Here is an 18006-nt window from a genome sequence, read left to right on the forward strand (position 1 = left end):
ACCATTGGTCCATCTAGCTAAGTGTTGTCTACTGTCAGCAGCTCTCCAGCATTTCAGGCCGACTTCTCCTCCAGACCTACCTGGAGATGCTGGGAATTGAACCCAGGAACTTCCAAAAGACAAGCAGACGTTCTACCATTGAGCTATGGCCCTTTCCCTAGCTCACCTAACCGAACTCTCAACTCTGGCCTTTCTCTTTCTAACTCCCGGCGAGAGAGGGCCCACCCATTTCTCACCAGGCACAGAGCCACTTTCTTTGTTCCCTGAGTAGCCTATCACCAGGGGTGAACTTTGGTGGCATGGTGTCCTGAGTGAGGACAAAATTTGGTGCTCCCTCCCCCCCCCCCCATATTTATTATTTTCACAATAATTCCTTTTGGTACAGTTGCTTTTATGGATCTTCTCAGTAGGTACCTGTATAAATATAATTATGATTATAATGCACCCCTGAAGAAGAGAAGAATTTATTATTTAAACCCCACCCCCAAATCTGGCTGGGTTTCCCCAGCCACTCTGGGCAGCTTCCAAAAAAAGATTTTAAAATACATTAAAACTTCCCTAAACAGGGCTGCCTTCAGATGTCTTCTAAATGTCAGATAGTTGTTTATCTCTTTGACATCTGATGGGAGGGCGTTCCACAGGGCGGGCGCCACTACTGAGAAGGCCCTCTGCCTGGTTCCCTGTAACTTGGCTTCTCGCAGTGAGGGAACCGCCAGAAGGCCCTTGGAGCTGGACCTCAGTGTCTGGGCAGAATGATGGTGCCCTGTGTTGGTTGCCTGGTGTGGGGTAACTGCCTGCAGCACCCTAAAGCCAGCATTGCTATCATCTCACCAGGAAGCTAGCTATTCCATGAATTAAAAGGGTCCCAGGCATTTAGCCTACCCTCACCCAAACTCATGTTTATTTCGCATTAAGGAAAGTGTGGGCTACATACACTGAAAAGTGTGGGCAGACAATTGCTGGAACTGACAGGACTCGGCTGCAAATAAAACGTCTCAAATGTGTTGTAAAGTGCAATATGCAAATGTGACACTCGATGGCGACAGTGAGCTACACCAAATTCAATGTGTTTTTCAAAACGTTTTTTCAAAAAAGCATTTTGACAGCATTTTTTATACGCCACCTCAATAATAAACCAGGGATACCAACTTGTAAACAATATTTATTGGGGGGGGGGGATGCAGGTAAACCCTGCCTTGCATATTCCCTCACATGATGTGGTGCACTGCACACTATTTGAATGGGCGCAGGTGGCGCTGTGGTCAAACCGCTGAGTCTCTTGGGCTTGCCGATCAGAAGGTTGGCGGTTCGGATCCCTGCGACAGAGTGAGCTCCCGTTGCTCTGTCCCAGCTCCTAGCAGTCTGAAAGTATGCCAGTGTAAGTAGATAAATAGGTACCGCTGCGGTGGGAAGGTAAACTGTGTTTCCATGCGCTCTGGTTTCCATCATGGTGTTCTGTTGCGCCAGAAGCGGTTTAGTCCTGCTGGCCACATGACCCGGAAAGCTGCCTGTGGACAAACGCCTGCTCCCTCGGCCTGAAAGTGAGATGAGTGCCGTGCCCCATAGTCGCCTTTGACTGGACATAACCGTCCAGGGGACCTTTACCTTTATTATTATGATTTGAATGGCAGTGCCCATCATCTTGAGGTCGGGGGCAAGCCCCCTCAAATATCTTAAGGGGGGGGCGAAGGCACCTCGGCCCCCAAGGAGTTGGCTCCTATGATAACACCCTCAGCATACGTGCTCAATAAGCAGCAGGCGTCGCACCACCTTTATGCAAACGCCGTGGAGGCTCCATGAGCAGGTGGCCCCGAAGGGGAACATCTGGAATGTGGGAAGCGCGCCAGCTGCCGCTTTGCTGCTTCAGAAATCCCCTTCTCTCACACACACAAACCCCGCGCCGAGCGGTTCTTTCTCCCCCCCCCCCCTTCCTCTCCCGACGCTGAGCAGCGTCCATGGGCAGCCAGGTGGGCTGCAGCCTCTCCGCCAGCCCCCGGCTCGCCCTGCCCGCTGCTTCGCGCGCTCCCTCCTTCCCTCCCCTCGGCTCCTCCCCGCGTCCAGAGCCCCAGCCGCCTCTCGCTTTTCTCCCCGCAGGCGAGAACTCGGCCGGACGGAGATTCCCGCCAAAATGGTGCCCGGGCGGCGGGCGCTCTCGTGGGCTGCGCTCGCGCTGGTCCTCCTCCTCGTGTGCCTGAGTCCCGGTGAGTCAGCCCCGCGCGCTGGAAAGGGGCTCTGCCCCACGCTCGGGAGAAGTGGGGCTTGGGGAGTACGGGGGGAAAGAGGGTGGCGGGCACGCGGGATGATGCCCCCCCCCAAGACAAGGGGGCGCACGCTGAGGCTGAGCGAGGCAGCAGCCCCTTCTTCGTCGCCTTCCCGCCAAAATTCCCCAACGCCGGTGGATGTAGAATGGCTCTGGTTGGAGCTGGGAAGTAGGAAACTCCTGATCTTTGGTCCCCCTGCTCATAAAAACGAGGGCTGGGCTTTGCATCCAGGAGGGATGTCCCAGATGCCCAGACACACACTTCAAAACAAAACAAAGCCCATTCCTCCACTGCTGCTAATAATGCTCCATATTATTAAATGTGTGCGCATGCAAGTGCACAGCTCTGCAAAGTGGTATACTTCAGATGCGGCGCATATAATGTGGATTTGCTTTGCTGGAGGAAAGAGACTGTGTTCCCTTGCCTAAACAGCCAGCTGTGGAAGCAATCATATTTTTCACTCCCAGCCCAGGACAGTCTCTTCGCTTTTTCCAGAAGGTATCCCCTTTATAACCCTGATGATAGCGCCAATATTGCCACGTTGTATATATGTTGCCAAGGTTGCATGTTTGATCCCCGTATGGGGCAGCTGCATATTCCTGCATTGCGGGGGTTGGACTAGAGGATCCTCAGGGTCCCTTCCAACTCTATAATTATACGATTCTATGTCACAAAAGCTTCCATCCCACCCCCACAATTGGGGAGTTTATGTTAGATATGTCTGTTTCAAAGGCATAGGTGAGCATACAGTAAAGCCATCTCTGCAGATTGACAGTTATCAACAGAGTTCATTATGCTACATTCCTTAGATGAGGGGTAGGCAAGGGGGTGCCCCCCAGATGTGGTTGGATTCCAGCTCCCATTTGCCCCAGCTAGTAAGGGCAGCGGTCGCTAATAATAATAATAATAATAATAATAATAATAATTAAATAATTGTACCCCGCCCATCTGGCTGGATCTCCCCAGCCACTCTGGGCAGCTTCCAATGAAGATTAAAAATACATTAAAATGATGGGAGTTGTACACAAACAACATCTGAAGGGTACCAGGTTGGCTAGCCTTGCCTCAATTCTCTAATCAGGTTTAGGTGCCAACTTCTAACATTACACTTGTCTGAAATGAGACCCCTTAGTTCCTTGGATTGGAGTGAGGCTACAGACAGGCAAATTTCTACGATTTACTATTGCAAGTAAGCACTGGCAGAAGCACCTTGTTTTCTGCAGGCTCAACTTTCTCAAATACATTCACAACTCATATTAAGAGAGCAGTGCTTTGCAGGAAACCTTGTAAATTCTTTCAATCCTGATTTATTTTGATTTTGAATTCCTTTAGGTGTATCAAGAGGAAATAAACTTAAGCTGATGCTCCAAAGACGGGAAGGTAAGTTTTCTGTCTCCAACTTGTGGCTCTTTCTGCCTCAGCTGTTACTTGCCAGAAAAACAGCAGCTAACTCAAACCAGAGCCCCACCTTCTGCCCATATCTTGGGTCTGTTTCAGAAGAAGTGGGAGAAATTTTCAAGGGATTAAATGGTTTGTAAAAAGAGGGACACTTCATTTCCCACCTGTCTTTCCCCTTGTGCAACTGTCCCATTAGGGACTGTGGGAAAGACCAGGTCAGTGAAAGTCAAACGCACCCTTCAATCTCATTTTTACAGGCTGTGATGACCACTGTTGCAAGAAATCAGAGGAAGACAGAACATGTAGTTCTAGGCTCTTGTCTGGGGTCATCCTTCATATGCCAGTACAATACCCAGGGATACTTCACCGCAGTTGTCCAGTATCACAGTTCTCATAAGAAAATAAAAAAATTCCTTCTAGTAGTACCTTAAAGAGACCAACTAAGTTTGTTATTGGAATGAGTTTTCGTGTGCATGTGCACTTCTTCATGCACACGAAAGCTCATACCAATAACAAACTTAGTTGGTCTCTAAGGTGCTACTGGAAGGAATTTTTTTATTTTGTTTCGACTACGGCAGACCAACACGGCTACCTACCTGTAACTACCTGTTCTCATGTTATGGTTGATATACAGTATATGTGCTTGTCACACAAAGCAACACAGAATTTAGCATGCAAAGTTGCGTAACAGATCCATATGCAAAGGTTTTATACATTTTGATCTTCAGAATGGATTATGTGTTTTATTTATTGTTGTTTATAAGCCATGGGTAGGCAAACTAAGGCCCGGGGGCTGGATCCGGCCCAATCGCCTTCTAAATCTGGTCTGCGGACGGTCCAGAAATTTTTACATGAATAGAATGTGCCCTTTTATTTAAAATGCATCTCTGGGTTATTTGTGGGGCCTGCCTGGCGTTTTTACATGAGTAGAATGTGTGCTTTTATTTAAAATGCATCTCTAGGTTATTTGTGGGGCATAGGAATTTGTTTCCCCCCCAAAAAAATATAGTCCGGCCCCCGCAAGGTCTGAGGGACAGTGGACCAGCCCCCAGCTGAAAACGTGTGCTGACCCCTGTTATAAGCATTGAAGGGTACTTAAGAGCAGGGCTGAGGAGCCTATAGAGTATAGACCCTTCAGGTGTTTGGACCCCCAACTCCTACCAGCCCCTTCCACCTGTCAATCCAAAACATGTAATTGATCCCTGCTTGCGACAAGTGACGTTATCTAGAGTAAGCAACCTTTAGGTTAAACCGTTCTTGTGTTTGCTGTCTCTTGCATTTCAGCTCCTGTTCCGGTTAAGGCAGATGTGTCTGTCAAAGAAGATAAGGCCAAGGAGTTTTTGAGCAGCTTGAAACGTCAGAAGCGGCAGCTGTGGGACAGGAGTCAACCAGATGTACAGCAGTGGTACCAGCAATTTCTCTACTTAGGCTTTGATGAAGCAGTAAGTGGCAACGTTTTCTGTTTTGGAACACCCAAAAAGGCAACTCACTGAAGCCCCCTCCAATGGTTATGTCAATTAATTTACTTTTTATTATTGTTTTTGTCGTCTTCGCATGAAACAGGGTTTATTTTCCTTTCAGATAGAAGCAGGCATGGTCTGGAAAGGGGAGTTTTCTAGTGGTTAACTTGGGTCTGATTATGTGAAGTTCATTGAAGCAGGAATGGGATAGTCCACCCCAGCTCTTAGAACAGAACTAGGAAACCTGATCTGGGTCAGTGGCCAGATCGTCATCTTCCTTACTCTTCATGAGTCAGATTGGACGGACGGATGGCACTACCCACCTGTCAGTCATATGACATCACCCTGCACTGCTTGCAAATAGTTTGGTGCGGGTTAAAATGTGCTTTGAGATTCCAGGTACCTACTGCCCATCATCCATCTAAGATGTCAGATTTCTGATTTTGAACACACAACACCTAATAACACTGTCAGAGAAGGGCAGGTCGATGTGTTTTCCTCCTTTTAAAGGAAACAGCAGTTGACCTGATGACTTTAATGTAGAAGACAACTGACAGCACCACAGAGATAAGACTGGCAATCTTGTGGCCCATTTTCTCAAGGAAAGCAACAATTTTACAACTTTGTATATACACAACAGGAAGTAAAAGATACAACTTTTGCACTGTTCAATGCTATCTTTAGTAGTAGCATTGGCAGTTCCCGCTTTTTAAAAAGAAAATGTAACAATAAAGGGAAACTTTTGGATAGTTTTCTTCTAAATATTGTGTGGAACAAAACTTAATACAGATTTTGCTCTGGGGATTTATACAGCAATTTGGTACCACATATTAAAATGCAGCAATGTATTGCCTGAATGTATTGTAGCACCTGAATATGGCAAAGGAAAATTTATTGAGTTTCATGGCTGTTGTGTGGTTTTGCTAGACTGGAGAGATATTCTAACAGTAGCTCAAATATTGAGGCTAGGAAAACTACAAAAATGTAAACTACTATATAATCTACTTACCTTTAAATCTCTTTTTAAACAATTGTGAATCAAAAGTATTCATAAACCTGGGCAGATAAATAGATCCAGTTGCTTTTCTTCATAAGTAACAAGGCACATTGTGCTTTATTTAAAGATATCATAATTTGGATTACAAACAAACAAAACTGGCATCCTTTCATAGCCATAAACATTAATGAGATTGTTTTCTTTGGAGTGATATAGCATCATCATAGGCTAAGAGCAGTGAAATGAGGTACTACTGTAATAAGAAGTGATTAAATATACAGCAAACATTTTGAGGGTTTGGGATATAGGTCAGAATTTGAAGTAGAGTTGATTTTATAGAATTTCAGAGTTCAAGTTAATATGTGAAACTAAAGTTTTGAAACCTCTCTGAGCTAGGTAAATTGTTGAAAACAGCCTGTTGAAAACAGAGAAGTATCAATCTTCATGTCTAGGAATTTTAAATTGGTACAAAGTGCTTAAATACAGAGAGGTTTTTAATTTAATGTGAATATTGTGCAAAATGGGTGCCAGTCTAGAGCAGTGAAAATGAGTCCTCAGCACACGTGATGCTGGATAAGCATAGGAGAGACCCCAAGAGTCATCTAGTCCAGCCCCCTCCAATACAGGAATATTTTCCCCAGCATGGGGCTCGAACCCATGACCAAGATTAAGGGTTTCATGCTCTTACTGACTGAGCTATCAGCATAATCAGGCTGTGGGTTATGTTTTCAAATGTGAAAGATTGTGCAGGCTTCTAATCATTTTTAATGGTTTGGTTTTTTTAAAATCCTAAAGCTTTGCTTTGTTTCTTCTCAGACCCGTAACAAAAAAATATTATTCTGCACTGCATATAAAAGAATTGCATGCATAAGTTGATTTGGGTAACAGTATGAATAAAAGAGAAACCTTCCAATGCAATACAGGAAGTTGTTACTATTTACAAAGGTGCTGAACCCTTTGTATGGCGAAGTTGCAGCTAGTAGCTAATTGCTACCACTTTTTTTTTTCTTGTATGCAGAAATTTGAAGATGATGTCTCCTACTGGTCAAACCTAGGCCGTAGTGGCCATGAATATTACGGTGGTTATTACCATCACCATTATGATGAAGACGCACCTATTGGCCCACGAAACCCACATACATTTAGGCATGGAGCAAGTGTCAATTATGACGATTATTAATCTCATCTTTCCTTCTCTGGATTAGAACGCCAGGAAGACGGATACCGCCCAAAGGTGCCTCTTACGCTTCTTTGAAATTAACTAGTTTGTTATAAACATTAATAACAAAAAAAAAAAAAAAAGTTATGGAACGTTTTTATATCCACTCAGTAGCATAACATGTATAAACGTTAGCATTAAAATTTCTTGATAAGTATTCCTCCCAGTACTTTTGGTGAAATTATTGTAAGACAGCATGGTTACCTTATGAAATTTCAGTTATCTTGAAGGACAGCAGGTGGCATATGGCTTTGGTAAAATCAATGTGCCCCCCAAAAGTGTGTATTGATAATCAGACTCTAAACATTCATATACCGGCAGAAACAATTGCTTACAGGGTTGCAACAGGAACTTAAGAGCCTGTTGGATCAGGCCACTGACCCATTTAGTCCAGCATCCTCTTCTCACAGTGACCAACCTCCCAGATGACTATGGCGCACCCGCAAAGGGAACTTGAGCACAACAACACTCTCCCCTCTTGTGGTTTCCAGCAACTGGTATTAAGAAGCATACTTACTATGGAGGTAGGACTATCTTCCATGAATTTGTCAAATCCTATTTTTAAAGATGTCCAAGTTGGTGGCCCTCAAAATAGTAAATGTAAAGGGACCCCTGACCATTAGGTCCAGTCGTGGCCGCCTCTGGGGTTGCGGCGCTCATCTCGCTTTATTGGCCGAGGGAGCCGGCGTACAGCTTCCGGGTCATGTGGCCAGCATGACTTAAGCTGCTTCTGGCGAACCAGAGCAGCGCATGGAAACGCCGTTTACTTTCCCGCCAGAGCTGTACCTATTTATCTACTTGCACTTTGACGTGCTTTCGAACTGCTAGGTGGGCAGGAGCAGGGACCGAGCAACGGGAGCGCACCCCGTCACGGGGATTCAAACCGCCGACCTTCTGATCGGCAAGTCCTAGGCTCTGTGGTTTAAACCACAGCGCCACCTGCGTCCCTTGGCCCTCAAAATAGTTTGTCTTTAATCCTCCAAGTTAGCATGTTAGCACCAAGTTATACTGTTATAATAATGTTCTACTACTTTCAATAAAACAGTACAATACTTTTCGTGTAGGAATTTTGCATTATAACTAAATTAGGGGAATATGAAGGGGAATATGAATGAGTAATGTGTTAATTAGTACTGCAAATAGCAATGTAGTTTCCTCTGTTTGCTATAGTGCAGAAAAAAATGGACTAGGCTATATAAACCATAAGTGCCTACTTAACTCATTTAAAATCATGAAATTATCTTTGACTAGGTTGTACTTTATGAAAAGAATTGCTTACAACCTTATACACTGTTACTACTCAAGACGACCAGTTACTGAAAGAAAGAGAGACCACCAATGTAAGTTTTCTGTAACTCTGTCAATATGCGTGAAGGTGCAACAAACGGCTGCAGCATTCTTACATGAAAAACTGATATTTGTAAGTTTCAATATTTTATTAAAATAGCATATTCAACCACTGGTAACCAATAATACATTAACTTTCCCCCAGATTGTGCACAACACAGTAGTGATTTAAAATAGCATTTATCCATGAAAGTCAGTGAAAATATTTTCAAATTCAAGTGTGCAACTAGAACTAAACATTTGGGGGGAGAAAACCCAATTTCAAAAGAATACATAAAGCTCTCATACAGAATTCTTTTTATTATAATCCTATAATACTAGATGCCAGTGTTTTCAATCATCTGACAATACTGCTTGCTCTTTTTTTTCTTTATGCATAGTATCTCTCATTTAAAGTACCCACTTTTTATAAATAAATTGGCATTTTCCCATCCCATCTGCAGCTTCACAAAGAAACCAGTAAATAAAACTGTCAAGGACAGTCACAACAAAATGATCTCACAGCAAGATATAAAAACTTGAAGATACTAAAAAAAGGATGCTTCTATCCTATTTTACATAAAAAGACAGATTTAAAAAGTGCAAGGCAAAGATTGCAGTTTTCTTATTTAGGCACATCCACTTCTTTAAAGCAAGCTTCAGAGTGAAATTTCCAGTTTTTCTTCATGATACCTGTTTCAGAAGTCTTTTTAACAAAAGACAAATTATACCTTTCAAACACAAGGAAAGGTTTTCAATTCCTTTCCGACTTAAAGAGTTTTTAGTTATGTCTGGTTCTTCCTTTTTTTATCCTGGCAGGTTTTGGTTTAGGAATATATTGATTATTTGCTTGATATTCCAATTCTTTGCGAAAGTAATGAATTGCTTTATTTAAGCCTTCTTCCAACGGGACCTGTTACCAAAGAGAGATACAGCCGAATGAGTCAAGTTATAAAAGTGCGTATTTGCTCATTGTGATTGTCATAAGTATGTCAAACAGGGTTATTTATTTAATTTGCTTAATGCATTTATATCTCACCGTTCCTCCAAGGAGCTCTAGGTGGTGCATTTACAGATACTTCACCAAATAACTTAAGACAGCATTTGCATCCAGTGGCAATTCCCGCAAAAACTTAGTAGCTCTGTCAATTGGCCTGTTCATACCTTAAAATCTATGAAGCAGGAAGGAGGGTTTTCCCCCAGCTTGAATGGTGTCCTGGCACCTTTCAGAGAGGGTCTCCTCATGAGTTGGAGGTGCAGCAGGGCTTTGCTGAGGATTTTCAGCAAAACAGGCAGGCAGGGGAAGCCTGTGAAGGTACTCTACCATCTGCCTCCCTGGCCTGAGAAAGTGGGGCAGGCCGCCTCTTTTCCTGATCAATGGGGTGGAGATCATGAGTGAAGGAGTAGCCCAACCTCAATCCCTTCCACCCCATGTGATCTCAAGAGAGTTCACGGGGTCGGGGAGCAGGCTGCTCCTTCGCCCGCACGTGTCTGGGCTGGATGGCAACTGCCTGCCTTCTCCTGAGCAGGTTCGCTGCACCTTTCCTCTTAGGGAGACCAAATGCATCAAGAGGAAAGGCTCAGGCAAGCACTACAGAGCCTGAGATTGTATGAGTGGCAGGGGGATCAGGCATGCGGGCAAAGGAACATTTCCATCACCCCCGCAATCTCCCCTGCCTCCACCACAGTTGCCTCCTGGGTAAAAGAGGAAGACAGACCATGCAAAGCCGGCTGAGGCAGCACTGCAAACAGAGCATGATGCAAACAGAGCACTGCAAACAGAGCATGAGCCTGGCTCTCGAGGAGACACACACACCCCAGCCCAAAGATGGGCTCTGGGATGGGTCTTCTCAGAGAGGTGCATTCCCACACCTTTGGGACTGGGGGGGAAAAAGCACTGGAGGTAGGTAACTGGCAATCCTTAAGTACAACATTCTCAATTGGCCCTTCTGACTTATTCCTCCTCTACATTATTAGCAAAATATGGAGGTGGAGAGAGGCACACCTCCCTTTTCTATTTCTTCCGCTTTTACTGGACTACAACTCCCATCATCCCTGGCCACGGGGAAAAAGAGAAGAAGAAACTGCTATGGCATGAGTTTGGGACCTCTTCAACTTGTGTCCGCACTAAAATCTGGCAGTAACCATAGACTAGAGTACTGCATTCATCAAAGTGATAAAAGTTGCAAAACTGTGGAGTGTGTTGGAAGTATCACAATCTCCAGGCACCACCTCTTCCAATAGCTTAAGGCAGGAGTGAAGAGTTCCTATAGGAATTTGTAAAGCTACCTGGAAGATGGTAAGTTGGGTTCCCAAAGTTCTCCCTGAGGAGAACTGGTGGGTTTTGAGGGCATAATAAGTGGAATGCCCAACTTTGCCATACCTACCTTTTTGTACCTCTTTCAGCAGATCCAGTTTACTTCCTGCCATTTCCTATGTTGCAGGGGCACTTGCTCACAGATAATGAAAAATGCGACTGGCAAAATGAATAATCAAGCTCCCTCAGAATTTTTGGACTGTTACTCACTTGAATAAACTGGAGCTAGGATTGCAGCAATTATCTATTCTGAGTAAGGAATTCTCAGTCTCTTGCTCCAATACTTTTCTCTTTCTTCTGCCTACTTACAAAATATGCAGCCTAGAAACAAGTTAGCTGCAAGCCAAAACCTCAACGGGCGTTATTTGTGTACAGAATGCACCACTGAACTACCGCCCTTTTATTATTTTATTTAGGTAATTTATAACCTGCTCTTCATTAAATCAACACCAGAGTGGGGTACAACCTAAGGAAGCTCTCTGAAAAAATCAAAACCACAACGATGATAAATTATACATGTAAGAATGTGTCTGAACTAAGGCAGACAGATATTTGTTGCACACCTCTAGCGTTTACTCTGCACTGAACTATATAGTACAAAACTATACTAGCTTCTCGGGGGGGGGGGGGAGGAATAGCAGAGCTTCACACAGGCTTAATTTCAAACCTACACCCAACCTGCATGCGCACACACACACACACACAAAAAGCATTCTGCTTTCCTAGTAGGCAGTGCTACTGCTAAGAAAATGGATGTTAAGGATTCTCAAGGCATCTCCGTCCGAAAGGTAGAAAGCACCATTAATCATTACCACTCTATAATGACCTACTGTTCAATAAAACTTGTTTCAGTGGGAGCAGAGTCAGATCCACAAACACACATTTTCCTTCACTGCCTTTGTTAAAATCACTTTCGCTCTCAAGGGCCCCTGCTTATTTGCTCTAGATTTAACTAGCTTAGCTGTTTGTTTTAAAGATGAATACCAGAAGTGTGGCTATTATCTATCAAGGAGCAGCAGCAATATTGATTTTTTTTGGGTGGGGGTGGGGGTGGAGAAGAACTCTTCCCAAAAGGAGGTAGCACATCATGGAAGGAATTTCATTAGATTTGCCCTGCACAGCAAGGAACACAGAGCATTATTCATTTCTTGATGGTGTTGCCTTTCAAAAATATTTGCACACAACACTGTTAACTCTAGAATTACATACCACAGGTTCCCAACCAAGTAGTAACTTGGCTTTCCTGATGTCAGGCTTCCTTTTCTGAGGGTCATCTTGAGCTTCTGAAAGAAACTGGATTTCACTTCCGCTGCCTGCCAAAAAACAACAACACCAAACTCGCAAATATTACAAAGCTACATTGGTTTCTGGTGATCGACTAACAGTTTCAGAAGTCTGAAACAAATCAAAACAGGTAGTTTTCAAATGTCCCCCTATACAGCACATGTTTTCCAAGACAGGCTGAAACAAAGGCTTCACACACCTACAACTCCCCTAAACTATGGTGTACAAAGTCAAGAGACCACACAGGTCCAGTGCAGTTATAAGGCAGCCCCATCATCCTTGCAGTTGGAAACCCAGTAAGTCCAACCTAGCATTAAGCACAAGTAACAGTTCAGGCAGAAAGTAGCTTCCTTGTCCACTCCTCCTGATGCACCCCTAAAAATGTTCCACTGAGGTTTGGGATACCCTGCTAAGTAAGTGGGCTGGGCTGAGGTACAGGGGTACACCATCATGGAAGCTTAGCTGGCTGCAAGCCAGTGTTCTGTGGGCACACAATCTCTTCTACCCATGTAAATACTTCTCCTTCCTTCCTTTTATCCTAAGTCCCATCCAGCTGTTCTAATTTCTCATCTGCTGAGGTAAGAGAATTGATGAGAGGGCTGGAGTTGCCCCATGTCCCCAGTAATTCCTGCTACCCTTCATAAAGTTGGAAAGATAACTTCTGAAGCAGAAAGTATACTATTTGCATACTGTAATACAGTGGTACCTCGGGTTAAGAACTTAATTCGTTCCGGAGGTCTGTTCTTAACCTGAAACCGTTCTTAACCTGAAGCACCACTTTAGCTAATGGGGCCTCCTGCTGCCGCCGCTACACGATTTCTGTTCTCATCCTGAAGCAAAGTTCTTAACCCGAAATAATATTTCTGGGTTAGCGGAGTCTGTAACCTGAAGCGTATGTAACCTGAAGCATATGTAACCTGAGGTACCACTGTATTCTGAATTGCACAAGGTGTTAACAGCTGCCCCTGTTCAGCCATTTGCCTCAGGCATGTAAAAAGTGGTGTGGAGGAAGCAAGTATGCGTTTTCTCACTCGTACCTCGTGTGATTCCAATAGTGTGGGGAATCAAAACACCCTAATAGGGCAATAGCATTATTTACCATTAATATTTATTAGTCGCTTTCCTCACAAAAGTGACCCAAAGCAACTTAAAAGTATACCAACCAACCAATAAAAAAAAACTACTATGAAGTTAGGCCTTACAGAAGTAAGAGAGGCCCCCAAATCCCTGAAACCTTTCAAATTACAGGCCAAAAGCCCAGGTAAAATGGGAAGGTTTCGCCTGATACCTTAAAAAGATAAAAAGCTGGCACCAGGCATGCATGTATCTCTTATAATTTCCCTCATTATGACTCCAGCCCAAAGTCTGCAACCAAGCAGAAGTGGCTTCCTGGCAGAAGGGTTGCTGCTGCTTACTGGTGCGCCAACTTCGCGGGCACTACCTTTTGGTTAAGCAGCACTGTTGGGAAGTTAGTGTTGCAGCTCCACCCACCAGGTGAACCTCTTCTCCACTCATGCCGTTCTACTGGATAAACCCCAACGGCTACAAGTATGCAAGCTGTTCCAAGTTTGTTCAGGGCAATTATATGTCATACTTACCAACGAGTTTCTTAATTAACTGGGCAAACTCTAAAATAGAGTGTTCTTCTGGATTCCCCTAAGGATATAAGAAGCACCATTAAAATGACATTTTACCCCCCCCCCCCCCACAAAAAAAGAGCTTTATTTTGAAATAAGGTAACTAGCAAATAAAAGGACTAGATCAGGCACAGGCAAACTCGGCCCTCCAGCTGTTTTGGGACTACAACTCCCATGGTCCCTAACAGGACCAGTGGTCAGGGATGATGGGAACTGTAGTCCCAAAACATCTGGAGGGCCAAGTTTGCCTATGCCTGGACTAGATCCTAACTTTTGTGCTGTGAACAGGATGTGGTTTCCTGCCTCCCCCTTCTCTCTGCAGCCTCCTGTGAAGAGCTGTCTTGAGAGTGGGAGTGAACAAACCCTCACGAACAGAATGGCAATTGTGTGAGGCGATACTCAACGGGGAGGAGGAATAGCTAGATGACCGTGATTCCCCACTCCTTATGCAAATAGAAGAACCCACCACACACCAGCAACCTTCGACCAAAAATGATGTCACTAGTTGTTACCACATTTCAAAGCAGGAGTAAAAGCCCACAGGTAATATTTACAAACATGAGTCTAAACTGCTTAAGGCAATTTCTGTTTCCGTAATACAATCCTGGGAGAGGAAACTCAGGTGGGGAAAGTCACAGCGTGGAATCTGACAATGCATTAAGATCTTTCCACCAGTGCAAGCCATTCTGCTTGCCGGATGGAACAACCTCTGCTCTCTTCACCCCACATACTGTCCTGGGGGTTCTCCTGACCCCTAAGAGTGGACTTGGGGTGTGTGCATGGGTCACACGAGGTGGGGGAAGCCCCATTGTGCCAGCATGTGCCCTTGTGGCTGTTTCTGCTAGTGCACTGGGTTAGCTGAATCTAGCTCAGTCTCTAGCATTACATATGCCGACGTCAACAAACTGCAACGCAGAACTGAACTTATAAATTCTGGCTTGCAAAGGCTTCGCTCACGATCAAAAGCCGATAGTATCTGAAGAGGAAGAATGCCAGTAAATTCACAATGCCGATTGTTCTCAGTGTGCTGAGCATGTTTGTGGCAAAAGGAGGAAAAGGAGGGAGGGTACATCGCTACCATTATTCTCAGAACTTCATAATGCCAAACGTTTCTCACATGACTGGATTCAATGGATTAAGAGAATGGGCACGTAATTCCAACACAGGGTCTTAGACTTAGATCAATGAGAAAAAAGGAAAGAAGAAAACCACATGCTTACCAAGTTAACAGGACTGCTGACATTGCTGTTCATTAAGGCCACCAGCCCATTCACAAGGTCGCTGGAAAAACAAAACAATACATGACAACACAGCTTGAGCAGGCTTACTTCCTCACGTGTTTTACAGCCTGACTGTCCAAAATGCTGATTTTAGGGGGGAAACCGTGCGGCAGCAACTTTAACAGCCTTAGGTGGGCTTCTAGCAGAGCACATTATGCACTGGAGCAATGAATTTCTGCCTTATCCATTTCCATACAGTACCAAGCAGCAGGCGAAAACAAGATGCATTCAAGTAGCGCATTGAAGGAACCATGTGAACAGTTCACATCCAATTTAAAAGTACTAAAAACTGATTTACTTGACCACAAACACAATCTGTGTCTGCCCTCTACTTAAGTATGCAGTGTTCATTAATCTGGGCAGAGAATTCCAGTAGTACTGATTTGTTGTTTTTTAAGAAAATTGCACTTTCATGTCTTTGTCGCACTAAATTTGGGCATGTGCAGGATGGGACAAATACTGCTACTCAGCTACAAACCTAGGGAAATCTGACTGCCCTCTCCTCCACCTCAGTTTCCAAATTAATCAAGCTGCCGCTGAATAACAATAATCAACTAAATGATTTAAAACCTCCGGAAAAGTCGTATTTGACTGTAGCAGAATTTTATTATTATTAAAGTTTTTTTATATATATACAGCAAGATAGAAATGGGAGGGAGGAGAAAATAGGGGACTATAGCAGCACTTTAAAGGTTAAGCAATCTACTGTGCCTTTTGTAGACTAGAGCCTACCACCATTGTCAGTGCACCATCATCTTAAAAGCTCCGCTGGCTCAAATCACTGGTTTTCTAAATACAAATTGCATATCCATTGTGCAAACACAAGATGGCAGCAATGGACCGAGTCCTCTAACACGATCATTTTTCAACCCAGAAATATAAACTACTGTCTTCTGAAAACCTGCACTTCGGATTTCAGACTGCTAAGGCAGCTATTTCCTACTTTAGTGTCTGCTATTCTGTTTTTAACAAAATTGGACGTTTATTTAGCACCACAGTGGCATTCAAGACACTGGAAAAGCAGAAGATACTGGAAGGAATAGGATAGTGCTGGGTTTTTATTGTAACCATCAGTAGGAATCCTAATCTGCGTAAATGATGTAACTGGGGTTTTATTTGTATCCTGCCTTTCTCCTGGTGCATTTTAAAGCTTACAAAGCTGGGATATGCACCTCTCTGTGTCACCTTATGTGGACAGAAGTTCTGCCAGAGTATGCTCTGCATTGCAGGGGATCCTGGGTTCAAACCATGGCTTATCTTGCTAAAAAGGATCTTTGGGGTGATGTGAGAGACTTTTGCCCAAGACCCCGCAGAGCCATTGCCAGTCAGTCAGATCAGATAATACAGAGAGGTGGAACGATTGCAGCTTCTTAAAACTCAACGAGGCAAAAGGACGTTTGCTGAAACAGGACTAAGGTTTCCAGTGTTGTCCGCAGCCCCTTTTTCTGACATTAGCCTCAGTGGGACGAAGGCTATCATATGTCCAGTTGTCAAGAGGCAGGCAGAGCTAGAAGGAACTCCAAATCCAAATTTCTCCCAACAGTTTATGGTTCTAAACGCATTGTTTTTTCAGGCCAGGACCAAGGTATTAATGTTGTTCTGGGCATAATTTTGTGGGAGTCATCAGGCAACAAGTGATGATGACGATGCATCATTTTTTCCTTAACATTCACACTGCTGTACCTATGCTGTTTTCAAGTCAATGTCTTTTTCTTTCATTCAGAACTACCTATGTGCCCATTGATAAAATGGCAGCACAAAAAATGGAACCGCGATTGATCATGCAATTACATCAAGATTCCCTTTTTGCATGCCGATCTAATCGAATACATACAAGTATTTGCATGCATCAGAAGCTAATGAGAAAGAGGGGGGTGCAGAGGAAGGCATGAACTGAATACCACATTAAAAAAACAACAGCAACTCTGTGCACGTGCCAATTACAAAAGTAACTGAAGAGATTGTCCAAGTTAAATCAGAAAAGCAGGTGAAACACAGGAAACCCACAGAGCTCTTAAGGAGGCTTATTTCTAACTGAATTGTGCAGAGAAAAAGGCCTGCTCACACAAGGAGTCAACTTGAGTTATGGGATGGAGAAATAAACTCAGTGTAACATTGCACGGTCCCATTCATGAAACAAAAAGAATTCACTACTCCCACGCGAGTAGTGCTTTTCACATAAGTAGTGCTTTTGCACAATCCAGTCTCAGAATCCACTGGACAGCAGCTGTTTTGTGACGCACACTAAAAGTTTAAGCAGGGGCTCTAGTATGGATTCAAATTATTCTACCTTTTCCAAGCTTTCAATGCAAGGAAGAGGCATTGGGTTTGAAAGGTCACAGACTGCTACCCTTTATGTTCTGGTTTTTAAGATAGAAGAAATCACTGGTTTCACACATTGGGATAATGGGCTGCAAGCTGTAAGGGCTGAGAAATACTGATCTGTAGACTTGGGATAGTTAACAATGCAGAGGAAACAGCAAAAAGTAAACATTCTGACATCACTGCATGACTAAGGTTGAAATACGCTTTTCTCTTCCCCAGCACTCCACATTCATTCTTCTTCTTTTTTTGTTCAGTGTCCCTTCCTCAGGTATACTGAAACAAGGAAGGTGAAACAAACATACCTGACATACTGAAATGCTCTGGTTTGAGTCCCAGGCCCATATACCTAGGGGGAAATAAAATAAAATGAGTATTACTGATAAGAAGTATCAATATGTCCATCACTTTTACTGATAAACACATAACTCCTCTCCAATTCCTTTGTGACAAGTGTGTTGAATGCAAAATCTGTCCTGGTCTGATCTATAATTTGATTATCTAT

General features: G+C 43.8%; 2 protein-coding genes across 4 annotated transcripts in view; one reads left to right on the forward strand and one right to left on the reverse strand.

Annotated features, from left to right (window-relative positions):
• The window catches only part of ECRG4 (ECRG4 augurin precursor), a 35244-nt gene extending 27743 nt beyond the window's left edge, over window positions 1-7501 (forward strand). For both annotated transcript variants that reach the window (XM_081003265.1, XM_081003266.1), the window contains 4 exons: window positions 2095-2201; window positions 3594-3641; window positions 4944-5101; window positions 7135-7501. In XM_081003265.1, coding sequence (XP_080859391.1) covers window positions 2095-2201; window positions 3594-3641; window positions 4944-5101; window positions 7135-7296 — 475 coding nt within the window. In that variant the 3' untranslated portion in view covers window positions 7297-7501. The remainder of the gene's footprint in view (window positions 1-2094; window positions 2202-3593; window positions 3642-4943; window positions 5102-7134) is intronic.
• Window positions 7502-8752: 1251 nt separating this feature from the next.
• Window positions 8753-18006, reverse strand: part of UXS1 (UDP-glucuronate decarboxylase 1) — a 41785-nt gene continuing 32531 nt past the window's right edge. The window contains exons 11-15 of one of the 2 annotated variants that reach the window (XM_081003184.1): window positions 17807-17850; window positions 15120-15180; window positions 13857-13918; window positions 12188-12287; window positions 8753-9574 (exon numbers count right to left, since the gene is read on the reverse strand). In XM_081003184.1, coding sequence (XP_080859310.1) covers window positions 9443-9574; window positions 12188-12287; window positions 13857-13918; window positions 15120-15180; window positions 17807-17850 — 399 coding nt within the window. In that variant the 3' untranslated portion in view covers window positions 8753-9442. Of the gene's footprint in view, window positions 9575-12187; window positions 12292-13856; window positions 13919-15119; window positions 15181-17806; window positions 17851-18006 lie in introns of both variants that reach the window. The other variant, XM_081003183.1, reaches the window with a different exon arrangement.

This window comes from Podarcis pityusensis (assembly GCF_964106645.2).
Source record: "Podarcis pityusensis genome assembly, chromosome: 4".
In the NCBI taxonomy this organism is placed as follows: Eukaryota; Metazoa; Chordata; class Lepidosauria; order Squamata; family Lacertidae; genus Podarcis; species Podarcis pityusensis.